General features: G+C 52.5%; 5 protein-coding genes across 5 annotated transcripts; 4 read left to right on the top strand and 1 right to left on the bottom strand.

Moving 5' to 3' along the window:
* Positions 1-443: 443 nt before the first annotated feature.
* On the top strand, positions 444-1,292 carry LTHEOB_4341 (Small s protein; the record flags this gene model as incomplete). The annotated part of the gene is made up of 1 exon (XM_035513365.1): positions 444-1,292. One exon carries the CDS (start codon positions 444-446, stop codon positions 1,290-1,292), a length of 849 nt encoding a protein of 282 aa, XP_035375045.1.
* A 1,489-nt stretch (positions 1,293-2,781) lies between these two features.
* Positions 2,782-6,981, top strand: LTHEOB_4340 (uncharacterized protein; the record flags this gene model as incomplete). Its single annotated transcript, XM_035513364.1, has 4 exons — positions 2,782-3,398; positions 3,459-3,884; positions 3,960-4,157; positions 4,218-6,981. The coding sequence occupies 4 exons, from the start codon at positions 2,782-2,784 to the stop codon at positions 6,979-6,981; spliced, it is 4,005 nt and encodes a 1,334-aa protein (XP_035375044.1).
* Positions 6,982-9,549: 2,568 nt separating this feature from the next.
* On the top strand, positions 9,550-10,519 carry LTHEOB_4339 (putative RTA1 domain protein; the record flags this gene model as incomplete). Its single annotated transcript, XM_035513362.1, has 3 exons — positions 9,550-9,715; positions 9,781-10,292; positions 10,355-10,519. 3 exons carry the CDS (start codon positions 9,550-9,552, stop codon positions 10,517-10,519), a joined length of 843 nt encoding a protein of 280 aa, XP_035375043.1.
* A 1,439-nt stretch (positions 10,520-11,958) lies between these two features.
* On the top strand, positions 11,959-13,299 carry LTHEOB_4338 (Het-domain-containing protein; the record flags this gene model as incomplete). The annotated part of the gene is made up of 1 exon (XM_035513361.1): positions 11,959-13,299. The coding sequence occupies one exon, from the start codon at positions 11,959-11,961 to the stop codon at positions 13,297-13,299; it is 1,341 nt and encodes a 446-aa protein (XP_035375042.1).
* A 191-nt stretch (positions 13,300-13,490) lies between these two features.
* On the bottom strand, positions 13,491-14,774 carry LTHEOB_4337 (Micro-fibrillar-associated protein; the record flags this gene model as incomplete). Its single annotated transcript, XM_035513360.1, has 1 exon — positions 13,491-14,774. One exon carries the CDS (start codon positions 14,772-14,774, stop codon positions 13,491-13,493), a length of 1,284 nt encoding a protein of 427 aa, XP_035375041.1.
* Positions 14,775-15,118: the final 344 nt, after the last annotated feature.

Below are 15,118 nucleotides of genomic sequence, written 5' to 3'. Positions count from 1 at the left end.
TTCTCCACTCGTTTTTTTTTTCCAACGCACGGCGCGAAAGGTGGGGTCACACCGACTTCAGCCGCATTTCAATCACAGTAAGGTCTCAAAGCTTTCGCGCACGGCTGTGGGCTGTGTCACACAAGGCAGGCGCAGGCAATCACGTTGGCCGCTCTCATGTCTCATATCTTGGTCTGACAGCTGTTTATACAGCCTTGCGTTCTAGCCAGAGAAGCCTTGCGTTATCGGACGTATCATCGAAAAAATCACATAGACGAACATACAAACATGAGCTAGACTCGCCTTTTTCTAATGTAAATGTAAACTGCGCGTGAGGAGGAGGCTGAGCTGGCACGCCCCACATTAGTAGTACGGTTTTCTCCGCTCCCGCCAGTATTTCCCCCCGGCGGAGAACTGCGCCGTTCTATCTTTTCCTCACTTTTATTTTTTTTCAAAATTTCACAATGGAATTCGCCACTGGAACCGTCAACCTTTTCAATGTTGCTCTAGATTTCTTTGAACGCATCCAACTCGCACGAGACTTCCAGAAAGATTTCGCAATCCATCAAATCAAGCTCGATATCATCCAACTCCGCCTATCACGCTGGGGCGAGGTTACCGCGATTAACAGACAAGGTCAAAATGCTCAGACGACGAGTAATTGCCCCGATCTGGACTGGCAGGCGGCAAGCATCCTTGAGCAAATCCGAGACACATACGAGAAGGCTCAGGAGGATGCCAACAGCATGAGACCGGGGAGCAACGCACTCGAGGAAGCGCCACTTGACCCCGAGACCCACATAAATGATCGGCTCAAGCGTCTACGCACAAAACTTCGCCACTGTCTAAGGAAATCAACGTCTGATGCAGCCCAGCTCGGTCATCGCATCAAATGGGCCTTTTACAAGAAGAGCCACTTCGAAGGGTTCGTCGAGGATATTTCAGCGCTCCTTGACGCGCTCGAGCAGCTCCTCCCTGAAGATGCCAGGAAACAGCTGCAAGAGCTTAGCAAGGCAGAGTGCGAAGATCTCGGCAAGCCTGCCCTCGAGACACTCCGAGACGTGGTCGAAGACTGCGATCCATGGATGAAGCTCGCCGTGAGCGAGGAGCTCAGCAAGGGCTCTTATGCTGGAGTCAAGTTCGTGAATAAGGGGACCAACTACGGCCAGCAATCGACAATTCACAATGGCTCCGTGGAGATCAATGGTGCCTCTTACGGGAGGCAAAATAGAATCGTCAACAATTGGGCGAAGGCGGTTAGACAGGGTGGAGATCGACGTCTTCACCCTGCAGGGTTACCCATTAGCAACTGATAGGCTGCTGACGTAGCTAGAACCCCTCATTGGGGGTCTTGCTTGGGGCCTACACGATTCGTTGAATACATATTACTGCCTTTCTTTCGACTTCCTGTTGCCTACCGATCCATGTGCGTGACAGTTCATCCTAGTTGTGATTTTGGGTGCAGACATTGGGGTGCGCGACCTTATGCAGAGAGTCCACCTGATAGTACAGAACCCTGTCTCATAGCGAGCTGGGTCAGCGCAGCACCACGCGGCCACCGCAGGGCCGCAGGGAGCGGTGGGGCAAGACGGGGCAGACAGGGTATGCTCCCGTAATGCCGGAGCGACGGGCGCGAGCGTGCTAGGTTCCCTATCTAAGTCCCATGCTACGGAGTGGATCCACGACAGACTTGAGCGGAGGGCAAGGCTGTGATAGCCGTTTATCTTAATGAGTTGCTAAGCCAGCAAGCCTTTGGAGCGGTGCCCGGCCTTCTCGTGTAGCTTGCTGATTGGTGTTGTTTGATGTGGGTATTCCCCAGACGTCATTCAGCCTTGCCATCGTTTACTTTTGCTATTCTGGTCAAGGCAGCAAGAACTGGGCCAAGGGCCTGTCCCATGGCTATCTGACTCTGCTTACCTTCAGTGAGACCAAGCGAATTGCCACAAATATGCTCTCTTACTGAAGCTTGTAACATAGAAACCTTATTTCCTGCGCAACTTGGCGTAATCCCAAGTATTTCATCAATCGTTTCTGTGGAAATGAGGCAGTCAAGCCCTGTTGTTATCGGGCTGTGGGGAAGGGTGTCGTATCAAGTAGCCCTTTGTGGGTCTGCCGCCTATTCATTTTTTTTTCTCTTTTGGAAAATCCAGATCCACCTTTCGGATTTGATCCCAGGAAATTGATAATCACGGTCGGATGTCTTGTCGGGTCGAGTGGTGCCTCTGCCGACGAGCCACGTCGGTGACTGAACCAGTTCTGATTGTACTTATCTACTCTCCTCAACTTCTATAACATCATGTAGGTTTTGAAATATAAAAACCAGCAGCTCGGTCAACATGGATTTGGTTCCACGCAACGTGACAATGGCCGAGCACAGCTCTTATGGGGCATTTACCAATGATGCTCCCAATCATGGGTACCAATCGGCAGTCCACAACGAATACTGTACGTTTCTGTCACTCGCATCTTTTGTCGTCGCCCACAATACTTAGCAGCTTCAATAGACATTTACCGCTCGAAGACTTCAACATCACCTAAGAAAGAGGCCAAAGCATCGCATAGACAAAAGCGAGACAAAAGGTGCAAGGGGACTTGCGATTGGTTGCTTGAAAGAAATGAGTTCAAGTCGTGGTTTGATGAAGAAAACAAATACTCTACCCTGTGGCTTCAGGGGCAGTGTATGTTCGCTAAGATTTCCGTTTTCCGAACAGATGCTGACATCCTCGTAGTTGGATGCGGAAAGTCAATGTTACTGCATGTAACTCCTGTCTCTTTGTTATTTGAATTCCCTCAATCCAGGCAATGACTCTCATCCGCCAACAAGAACTGACTGTAATTGACTATAGATCCCGAGTGATTGACTGGCTTGATCACCTTGGCAAGGAGCGTTCAATATACCTGCTCTACTTCTACATCGACTTCGGAAACGACCAACAGATATTCATGCACAATTTGCTTTCGACATTCTGCGACCAGATTGGCCGGAACAATCTGCCCGAGACGTTGAAGAAAGGTATCGGAAAACGGCCCATCGACGAAGATCAGCGTGCGTTATTCGAGTTCCTAGCCAAAACCGAGCGCCCGGTGTACATCATTGTCGATGCATTGGACCAGCTGAACAACAAGAACCGGACTTGGCTACTGGAAGCCTTTAACGGCCTTCTCACTCAATGTCAAAGCAGTCAAGGTAAATCTCGAGTTTTGCTGCTTGTGAGCTCTCGTGATTACCGAGGTCTTCAGGGATTGCAGGCGCACGGAACTCTTTCGATCAAAGTAGAGGTCGAGGACAGTGTCAAGGATATCCGAAGATACTTAGAGAACGAGCTCGAAACAAGCCTCCTTCCTGAGCTGCCTGACCAGACGAGAAGAAGTGTAAAGAACGAAGTCCTGAAAAAGTTGACAAAACATGCATCTGGGATGTAGGTTTGTTGGTTACTTTCCTTTCCCTTGCAATAGCTAACGTGTGATGGAAAATCCAGGTTCCTCTGGGTTGAGCTACAGGCCGCGAACATCTGCAAGGATAATCAAACCGAAGTCGGTGTGTTGAATGATCTCAAACACCTCACCCTGCCGGGTAAGATGAAGGAAATGTACGAAAAGATCGCCCAAGGGTTTGAACTTAACGTTGGAACCAATTCTGGACAGGGAACAACGGGGAACGATAAGGAGATCGCCAGACGGACTACATCTCTACTCGCACATGCTGCACAGTCAATTCCTCTAGGAGCTTTGGCAGTGGCTGTTGCGCTCGAGACAAAGGATGGCAATCCTAACGAAAATTTGGTTACACGGCTGAAAACCACCCCGTCGATTATCGTGCAGGCGTGCAAACACCTGGTAGAACTAGACGAAGAGCTTAGGGTATTCCGGTTCCGCCATGCGTCCATCTACGACTTCTTCAGAGGGTACGAGCCATGCAAGACCCATTTACAGGTTGCAATACTCAGCTTATCACACTTATGCTCGTCGGAATTCTCAAGGGGCCCTTTTGGAGATGCTTTCTGGTTCAATCCTGGGCCTCTTGAACCTTTCTTGCAACGCTATCCGTTCCTGGAGCATGCTTCCTGCCATTGGGCCTACAGCACGCGAAAGAGCGCCGAGGAAAATCAAAACCAGCTTCAAGATATCATAGTCGAGCTTTGCGAGAAGCCTGAAAACATGCAACTGTCCTTTCAGGTGTACTTGTTTACTCTGGGGAGATCCTTAACGACTGAAATATGCCATGCGCACATACTTAGTCACTTTGGTCTCATCCAGTTCTTCGAAATATTCCACGAAAAAGGCTGGCTGGATCCACGAAGGCGTGATGGTGACGGCTTGACGGCAGTGCACTGGGCCATCAGAAGTGAGACCGAGACAATCGATGCAGAGAGTGATTCCGGATGCACAGCTCCACTGTTGGAAAAACTGATCAAGCACGGAGGGCAGAAAGACGCCCAGGACAACAAAGGACGCACGCCTCTCTACTACGCTTCTCGATATGGAAAACTGGATGCGGTGAAATTGCTCCTGAAGGAAAGGGCGAAAGTGGATCTTCGGAGCAGAAGATACGGGTCGGCCCTATTGGCCGCCTGTTACAATCACCACGAGCCAATCATCAAGGAGCTTCTCGAAGCTGGTGCCGATGTCAACATGAAAAGTTCCTTTGGAACTCCTCTCCACGCGATTGCCTCGATTGGTTGTCGAAACTGCGCCGAATTGTTACTCAAGAAGCGAAGATTTTTTACCAGGTCGCCTCGCGTAGATGTTTACGGAGGCTACTTCGGAACAGCTCTTCACGCGGCAGCGTACAATGGCCGTCATGAAGTCGTCAGATTGCTTCTGGAGAAGGGTTTTGATGCCAGCAAAATGAGCGAAACCCTTGGAAGCACCCTAACTGCGGCAGCAGCAGGGTGCTATGAATCGTGGGACCCGACCCGTTTCGTGGAGGTTTTCAGACTGCTGCTTGAATACGGAGTGGATGTTAACGCACAAGGTGGAACCCACGGGACGGCCCTTCACGCCGCGGCGACTTTTGGCCACGAGATTCTTGTCGGACTGCTCTTAGACCAGAATGCAGACGTCACAGCGGCGGGGCGGATGGGAACCGCATACATTGCTGCCAAAGATGGAGGCTATGACAAGATCATGAAGCTGCTGGTTGAGAAAGACCCAAATGTCGCCAATGCGGATGGAAATGCGTACAACCGCCCCTTTGCCTCAGATGGACCAGACGAGAGTGTTGAGACGCCGCTTCATCAGTGCTGGGTCCGACTGTTCAAGTTTGCGGTGGCAACAAATGATCGTCTCCGCATCGTGTCGATGATATCGGCCGCCATTAAGGTCTTCGAGCGATCCATCAAAGAGGACCAGAACAACGTCGTTGCGGGGATGGCGTCTGTTGGAGAAGCCATATTCGAGGCTGTAATATCTCTGACCACTGAAGGACAAGCTGGTGAACCAGAGAGACCATCCATGGATATTATTCAAGCCATCGCAAACGGACTTCGCGCAGCTAAGGAAAATCTGAAAGGGAAACTTGTACGTCTGTGTGAAGGGCTTGGCCTGAACATGGTCATTGGCGCGGACGAGAACAGGATTTCTGATCGACCTAGACTACCTCCACGCAGGGATTCTGCATACGAGCAAGACGGCCTGGAAGGAAGTTATCCATACATCCTTGATCAGCTTACACAAGCCGCGGTGGCTATACTGGAGTGCGCCCTGGCCAACGACAATATCGGGGCGGTCACCACGCTTGCCAACATCTGGACCCAGGCTTTGTACAAGGTCATGTCATGCAGCGAGAAGATGCTGCAAGTTCTAGTCCAGAATCGTGCAGCCCAGCTTAAGAAGATCATGATCAACGATGACTTGAAGCCCCATCAGAGACTCGAGCAAGCTAAAAGATTGACCGAAGTTGCGATAGAACTACTTGTCACGGCGCTGAGGCGAGGTCGAGACAATGGGGCATATCGGCTCTTGGCTAGCAGTCTAGCAAATCTCTGGGTTTCGGCGCTGGAAGATGTTTTGCATCTGGGTGGAAGGCGCCGGGCTGAGGTCCGACAATTGGTTCAGACGTTTGCACAGAAATTCCAGGCTGCAGTGGATAGGACCGACAAGGAGAGCGTCTACAATATCGCGGACGCTGCCATTGAAATGTTAAGAATGACAGCTCTGAACCGTAGCAACGTTCTCATGGAGGTTTTAGCGACAATGTGGGTAGACAAATTGGCGGCTGCGATGGGAAGAAAAGTGCTCAAGGCCCAAATCGACCGGTTGATCATGGGTAGAGCAGAAGAGTATAGGGAATGCATCAACAGAGGAAAGCGAAGTGAGGCTCTGGGATTAGCTGCTGCGTCCATGGGGTTCCTCGATGCAGCAATTTCTCAGCATCTTGAAGCGGTATCCCAAACGCTCACGAATACCATCGCTACAGAGCTCGAATGGACCGTCGACAATACAAAAGTCCTGCAAGATATGTTCATGGACATTCTAGACACCCGGGATGTTGACTCTACCGACAATTGCTCGAAGAGCCAATCTCAACCATTGGATCTCATGGCCATTTTCGACTTGTTTTCAAAGATCATAACTGTGGCTAAAAGGGAGAACCGTCTCACAGACTTGGACAACATTCTAAGGGCGGTTTTAAAAAGCTTCGAAAAAATCCCAAGCTCCATCTGTGAGACTCTAAACAATGTCCTGGGTCAATGTGTTTGGATGTCTCAACAACAGGATGCGTCCAAAACTCGAGCCGAAAATTTTGACCCACGGCTTGAATTGCGGTTAGAGCAAAGCTCCACGGCGGTCGCCACCCTTCTTCACATGGCTTTGCAGGGCCATACTGTACCGGCAACGTTGACGAATATGGGAATTACTCTGCTTGGTGAGATCAGGAAGAAAGGGAATACTGAGCACGACATGGAGGTTATCAGGTTTCTCGAGGAGCAGGAGCGATACCGTAGTAAGAAAAGGCACCAGTCAGATGGTTTGAGTCTCGCTCCCAGGAAACGTAGATAGTCTATGCGTGGCACGAGCCATGGTCATTGCGAGTGCTTTTGGTAGGGAGTCGAGAGTATCGTCGGGTAGGCAGCATTCAAGATTTTCATGTGGACTGTCTGGAGTGCTTTTAATCGGTAGATAGGAGAGTTCGGGGACACAATAGAGGTATTTTAATCAATTGACAGGTTGAGCACAGGGGTTCCGTCTATTGTGCATGTACAGAGATTTTCGACTTTCAGTAGAATCGTTAAGAAGTGTCTTAAAACCCGAGACAAGTAGAGCCAGCCCGATTCAGATTAAATCTAGAGTACGAACTACGCAGGCTGTTAATTCGTGCGCACGGAAAGACTGGTAGTGTGCTTGTTCGTGTTCGTCTTCGTGTTCGGATTTACCGCAATGGCCCCACCGACGAAGTCGTAGCAAATTTCCACAGCGACCTGCCAGGTAAGACAGGCCAGCTGGAGCTAAGACATTTAGCCCTTAAGACTGAATTTGCGTCGTGAACCTCGTTCCTAGTGTTACCCACTGAACTTCTCGTTCTCTTCCCTCCTATCGCTTCGCAACATAAGAGAATGCCAAATGCCCCCACGACGTCTTGGGTCAGGGCGTAAATCGCACTCTAAATCTAGACTTGGCTGCGCTAACTGTAAGCGCCGGAGAGTCAAGGTAGCGTTTCCCTTTTCCGCTTCCCTAAAGTAACTATCGCCAATTAAGGAATTTCCTATAGTGCGACGAACAAAGGCCTTCCTGCACAAATTGTGTTCGACGCTCGATGCCCTGCGACTTTGCAGCACGTTCCTCTGATCAGCAAGCCGACTCTACGTCAACTCAAACCATCTCATCAAATAATAGTTCCACCGGTTCCTATCTTTTGGAAAGTCAGTTAACGAGTTCGGAACTTACGGAACTTGAGCTCCTCCACAACTACTCGACATCGACATGCTTCTCGCTAGCAGAGTATCAAGAAGTCCAGCATATATGGGAGACTCAGGTTCCTCAGATCGGATTCGACCATTTCTTTGTCCTCGAAATGGTTTTTTCACTATCAGCGTACCACCTTGGGCGTGTCCGACCAGAGTCACGGGATTTCTTTACTCGGCTTGGCCAGAGCTACCACGATAAAGCGCTTGTATCAGCTACAGCACTTGTAATGCAGCTCGACGAAAACAACTGCGAGGCAGTCTATCTCTCAGCCGCCTTTACCAGCTTCATTATGTTTGCAAAAGGACCGCGCATTAACGACTATCTGTTCTTCGGGGATGAATGTTCTATCGATCCACTGTTGCTGATCCGAGGAGTTCGAACCATATTTGGAACGCGTTGGCAGGAACTTTCTACTGGAAAACTGGCTGGACTCTTTCGAATGTCTAACTACCGTCTAAAGGCAAGGTCTGGAACAGTACCGCCCGAATTAGACGGTTATCTCATGAATCTAAGAGGATTCATCATCAGTAATACTGAAGAGGATGATCCTATTATGGAAACGTATCTAGAGGCTCTGGATAATTTAGTAAATGTTTTGGGACTATGGTCGACGAAGGATGATGGTTCAACACAAACTAACACTGCTCATCTGGTCTTTGTCTGGCTTTACAAATCGTCTGACAAGTTCGTTGCTTGTCTTCGAGGATGCCAACCTATAGCATTAGTATTATTTGCTCATGTTGCCGTCCTGCTCGGAACGGAACAATCAGTTTGGTACGTAGAGGGATGGGCGCGCCACATTATTACTGGCATACAAATATCTCTGCCAGATGAGTACCAAATGTGGCTGCAGTGGCCAGCTGCACGGTGTTGTTAGTTTCCAACTTGCATATTCTGCTGGAATTTAGAAAGAAATTGAACATGATGGATCATGAGCCCAACAGTCGGCTGATTAGTACCTTGTTTCCTAATGTATTCAAATATAGATTTAGATACTGTCAACCAGATGTTACCGCGCAGCCTTCACAAAGTGAGCTTGGAAGTGACCCTGCAAGGGACGACCGAAACCCGAAGATGGCCAGCTCGACGGACGTTCAAGCATCCACTTTTGGCAGACTGCAGGGTAGCTGGCTTGACGGTGGGCCGCGGCCTGAACAGTGTCCCTTGAAAATACCAACGGCACTCTTCCTCTGCATCCTCTACTTCGGCTTCGGGTTGAGCTACACGAATTACGAGGTTAGCGGCAGGCTTTCGCTGGTAAAGACTGGGGCAGACGTGTCTCCGTTCTCTGTGCGCCCACTAATCAAGCAATGGGAAGCAATGTGGCGTCCCAGCCTTATCGGTGGAAGATGGCTTGCACGCACGGCCTGCCGGTAGGACGCCCAATTGGCTCGTGGAAAATCTCGAACTACTGTGTAGAGACTGATCGGCCCGCGCCGTTCGTGTTCGCTCCCGTGTTCGTTTCGGTGCCCTGTGTGCCAGCCACTACACTGGTATTTTTAAACATTGCAACATAGATAAAGGCAGTCTTGATTATTTCTTTCGCTGCTACTCTCTAGTTCTCCATCTTCATCCTCCTCGTTGATCTCTTAGATCCATTTCCAGCTGCTTTCCCGATCCGGCACTCGTTTATATAACCATCCTTTACTCGCAACCACCAGCATGGCCAGCAACGAGGCCGTTGAGTTCAAGCTCTGGCCATACACGCCCTCGCTTGCTGGCGGCGTCATCGCCGTCATCGTCTTTGCCCTCCTCTCCATTGCTCACATAATACGCCTCATCAAGTCGCGGACCTGGTTCTGCATACCCTTTGTTGTCGGCGCAATCTGTGCGTCCCCATCCCCCATCCCAAATCGCCGCAACGAGCCGCGAATGAACTAACATGCAATCCAGTCGAAACAATCGGCTACATCGGCCGCACCGCTGCGCATTCTGACACGACGTCCATCGGGCCCTACGTCTGCCAATCGCTGCTGATCCTGCTCGCGCCCATCCTCTTCGCCGCTTCCGTCTACATGATCCTGTCGCGCATCGTGCGGCGCTGCGGTGCCGAATCCTACTCGCTGATCCGCCCGCAGTGGGTCACGCGCATCTTTGTCGCCGGCGACGTGTTGTGCTTCCTCATGCAGAGCTCCGGCGGCGGGCTGCTCGCCAAGGCCAAGAAGCAGAGCGACGTTGACTTGGGCGAGCATGTCATTCTTGGCGGCCTGATCTTGCAGATTTTCATCTTCGGCTTCTTTGTCGTCGTGGCAGGCGTGTTCCACAGCCGCTTGCGCCAGAAGCCGACGGTCGAGGCTGCGGATCCGGGGCTGCCGTGGGAGCGATACATGATTCTGCTGTACACGGCCAGTGGCTGCATTACTGTTAGGAACGTTTGCCGTGTTGTCGAGTATGGGCTCGGTCGGGTGAGTTTGGTTCCGTTGCCCTTCATCAATCCGAGACTCGATCGCTGACGGCGGATTCCTAGGACGGCTACCTCTTGACCCACGAGTGGTGTCTATACCTCTATGACTTCATCCTGATGGCTATTACCTTGTCTGTCTGCCTGATGTGGTATGATAGGAACGTTCAGCCACAGAAGAGGGATTCCTACGAGATGGCACACGTTGATTCGCAGAAGGACAGCGTGTGAGGCGTTGATGGCAATCATTCAATTGCGTAGTCTGTTTCGATCGTGTCTCTCGCAACACCCCTCATCTTATCGATATAAGTTTATGGATTCCACCGAAGTTGTATTTCGAAGTTTTAAGCCGTGCGGTTGAAAAAAAAAAAACACCAATCTTCTACAGCTAAATCACATAGTCATGCCAAATGCATTTCCACTAGAAGTACAATGGAATCATTATACTAGAGAAACACGTCTCTATGAATTCTTTAGCTATCATTCCTGGTACCAGGACCTCACTCCATTCGCTGAGCACTTAGTCTGCTTGTCACAAAGGACTAAACTGACCAATCAAATGCAGCGGGATCGCGGAGACAAAAGGGATTAGATAAGGCAATGCCTAGTACGTAGTCGGTTACTTGACACGGCAATCTTCCTCCGGCGATATTTAGGGCGGATAAATTTCAGCCCCGCACATGAGCGTCTCGACATAAGCTTCAACTACTTACCTAAGGAGGACGCAAACTTCCAAGCCGGGATTCAGAAGGACAACGCCGGGTAAGATTAAGGTGAAGATATCTGCTTACAAACAAGCCAGTGATCGCGGCTCTCTATCTTCGGAATTTTTCCCCCTCGGTACCTTCTCAGATTGCACCTGGCCAATCATGTCCGCCTGTGTGGACTGCCGGGAGATTCTACGTCATCAGTCGACATTCGAGACACCAATTCTTAAGCGCTTCTCCTTCTCGGATCTGCAAACCCGCTCAAAGACTAAGTCTTGTGGACTGTGTAGAATCATATTTTTCAGTGTCGAATATCTGACAGATCCTGAAAGTCCGCGTGACTTGCCAGAATGCAGTTGCCTGGCAGAGGCGGTAATGAACAAGCCCGAAGATCTGGTAGTGAGCGTCTCTGTCTCTTCAAAGGCTTTCGATAACCAAAAGAGCGGGAGGCCTCGCGACATCTACAAAATACTCTTCAACATATTGCCGGACTGCGACCATGCAGTTGATGATGATGAGCTGTTCGAGTTTAGGTATATAGTGCACGCCGAATATGGTATTTCTCACATCTCCTTCGAAATTCTTCGATATAGGTCTTCTCATGTAACTGGCTCTAGATAATCCCAGCGCAAAGTTCATCAGTCAAAGGGCATCAGACCCATCCACTGATTCTCCTGAGGCGTACGGCAAAATTCTCGAATGGATCGCGGCCTGTGACCGAGAGCATACGCTCTGCCGCAGGGACGTTCCCATGCGTTTGCCAACCCGAGTCATAGACGTCGGCTCGCAGGACGGAACGTGTGGAGCAAGATTGTACATCAGTCGTCCGGACGAGTATCATCCTTACCTCACTCTTTCTTATTGTTGGGGCACAGCTCAGCCAGTGCATCTCAGGAGCACCAACCTGGAAGGTAGAGCTCACCACTACCACCGTACTGTGACAACCTGCTAATAGAAACAGAAATGTGCAACAGAATCGACGCGTCAGCCCTTCCGAAGTCTCTGCAAGATGCAATCACGGTCACAAAGCAGCTCAACTTCCGTTACCTGTGGGTCGACTCGCTCTGTATTATCCAGGACTCAGACGAGGACAAATCCCACGAGATAAGCAACATGGCCAACGTGTACAAAGGTTCCCACCTAACAATCAACGCCGCCAAAGCCTACAACTGCAACGAAGGGTTTCTGGAATCCCAGCCTTTGACGCGGTCATATCGGGACCCCAACCTGGCCGTAAGGGTGCCCCTTCTGTACGGAGACGAGGAGCTCGGGCAAGTCATACTCGAAGAGGACATCTTCTGCGCCGACCCGGGCGAACCCACTTACCGCCGGGCTTGGACCTTCCAAGAGCGCCTGCTCTCTCGGCGGCAGCTCATCTACGGCTTTGACACGCTGACCTGGAAATGCGCGACAACGACCTGGAACTGGGTCACATGGACACGCTTCTGCTTCCAGACACCAATCCTCGGATCTCTCGCGCTGCCCTCCGAAGACTCCGTCACGTCATTCACCAACGCCGCATCCTCGCCCCCAGCCGGCGCCCTATCCCTATGCAAAAACCCCGACTTCGGCAACAACGCCCCCCAATGGCGCACAGCCGGCTGGCCCTACTTCCAGCAATACTGGCTCGAGCTGGTCGGCATCTACTCGCCGCTCGGCCTGACCGACTCTGCCGACAAGCTCCCCGGCATCGCCGGCGTCGCGGCCGAAGTGTCGCGCGTCTCCGCCGCCACCGGGCTGCCCGCCGGGCGATACCTGGCCGGGCTATGGGAGGCAGATCTCCCGCGACAGCTGCTCTGGACGGTGTACTACCCTCCCAAGCCGGAACGCGGCCGGCCCTACCGCGCGCCGTCGTGGTCGTGGGCGTCGGCGCCTGGGGACGTGTACACGCATTATCCGTGGGTGATCCGGGACTATCGATCTCATCCGGCCGCCCAGATAATCGAGTGTTCGGCGACGCCGCTGCGTGCGGAGGCGCCGTTCGGACAGGTCAAGGATGGTTTCTTGAAGATCAGAGCGAGGTTGGTCAAAGGGACGGTTGTGGGCGAGCGTTTGGGCTCCAGCGATGGGCCGATTACGGGGGAGCGAGAGTTCTGTCAGATGGACGTGGTCGAGTCGGTGGAGGCTGCGAAGGAGCAGGCTCTGTCCTCGTGGTGGGCTCAGCTGGGGGAGTGCTGCGGTTTGGTTCTCGAGAAAGTGGAAGAAGACTCCGGCGAAGGAGGGCTGTATCGGCGGGTGGGGATATTCCATTCAGAGACGACGTCTTTTCCGGACGTTGAGCCATCGGTGTTCACCATCATCTGAGAATAGTCATGTCTGTAATTCCGGAATGATCCAATTATATTGGGACAGTAATGGTTACTCTTGATACATTTGCCCTTTCTCGGCATTTGGATAGCGGCATACTTCGCTCCTCGGTCGAAGCGAAATGCCGTCGACTCCTCGGTCTGATTATTTTCACTTTTGTCCTGATTAACACCCCGATTTTGCGTGCCTCAATCCGCAACCCTCGGCCGCTTCCCATCCCGCTCTTCTCTGTCCTCCCCGAATCTCTTCCTCTCACCCACCGCGCTCGCATTGGCACCAGTCGCACCGGCTCTCCCCTCCATCTGGCTGTCCGGCCTGAACCTGTCGTCCATCCCCTTACCACCAAACTCGCCGCCCCTCCCTCCTCTGCGGTCTCCAAACTCCCCCCACCTGCCGGTATCCTCGCTCCTCATGTCCTTGTACCGCGTCCGGCCCTTCTTGCCCAGCTTCGTCATATCGCGAATCTGCATGTACTCGGGCAACGTGTCCTTGTTCTTCACATCGTCGACGTACCGCGAGCCCATGATATCTCTGCGATCCAGGCCAGCCGCCTTGAGGTCCTCCTGGAAGAAAGCGCCCTTGTGGAAGTACTTCTGCATGGTGCTCATCGTGCCCTTCCCCGCGCGCTCTTCTTTCTGGCGCTCGATGAACTCGCGATCCTCCGCATCGCGCTCTTCCTGCGTGAGGCCGCGGCGGCGCTCGATCTCCTCGCGCTCCTTCTCAGCCTCCTCGATGGCCTCGCGCTCGCGCTTGATGCGCTTCAGCTCGCGCAGCTTCCACGCCGCGAGCTCGGCCTCCGGGTCGACGCCGTCCGTGTCGTCGATGTCGTCCAGATCCCCCAGGTTGTCCTCGTCGTCCCACTGCTTGCGGCCCGCCGCGCGCTCCGCCGCCGCCTTCTCCAGCTGCTCCTGCACCAGCGCGTCCGCCTTGGCCTTGCGCCGCGCCTCGTCCTCGGCCCACTTCTCATCCTCTGTCTTCGCTGCCGCGGCGGCCTGCGCCTTGCGCTGGTCCTTCCGCACGAAGACGGGGCGCAGCATCTTCTTCCGGCGAGCAGCAGCCTCGTCCTCACTGCTGCTCTCCTCCTCCGACGAGTCGTCTTCTTCCTCCTCACTCTCACTACCATCTTCATCCTCGTCCTCACTACTCTCCTCCGTCTCGAACCCTTCCTCAGCCGCCGCGCGCGCCGCCTTCTCCGCTTCCAGCCGCGCCGCTTCTGCCGCCGCGGCCTCTTGCCGTCGCGCGTTTAGGTCGACGTTTTTGAGGTTGCTTGTGATCTTGGACGCGTCTTTGGGGAAGGACGAGGCCTTTGGTGCGGGCGCGCTTTTCTTTTGTTGTTGTTGTTGTTGTTCCTCCTCTTCTTCCTCTTCGGAGCCGGATTCTTCGGATGACGAGGGTTCTTCGGCGGCGGTGGGCTTGCCTGGGCGGTAGCGCGCTGGTCTGGCCGGGTTGGCCGTCATGCGCTTGGGAGGCATGGTGAGAGCGGTGGGCGCGAGCTGGTCGGCGGTGGTTCGATGGAGAGCGCGATTGAGGACGGTGGGGATTTGGGTGAGCGAGGGAGAGGGGTGGCGTGGGTGTGGAGGCGGGTTTGGTGAAGAGCGGGAGGTTGGCGATGATGATGGAAAGTTAGCGGGATGAAGCTTGCGGCAGGTCTGCCGCTGCCAAGCTTTTTTGTTCAACCTAGCTCCGTAGGGCTGAAGATCCAGTGCAAGGGTAGCTGCCGAACAACTAATGATGGTATTTTCGTATCTCTACAGGTATATGCAAGTGCCTTCCCTAGGCCTTTTCCAGAATGCCATTCCCTTCCTTCGACGCCGAA

The sequence above is a fragment of the Lasiodiplodia theobromae genome (assembly GCF_012971845.1).
Source record: "Lasiodiplodia theobromae strain AM2As chromosome Unknown scaffold_11, whole genome shotgun sequence".
Taxonomy (NCBI): Eukaryota; Fungi; Ascomycota; class Dothideomycetes; order Botryosphaeriales; family Botryosphaeriaceae; genus Lasiodiplodia; species Lasiodiplodia theobromae.
This window is presented reverse-complemented; position numbering and strand designations above follow the sequence as displayed.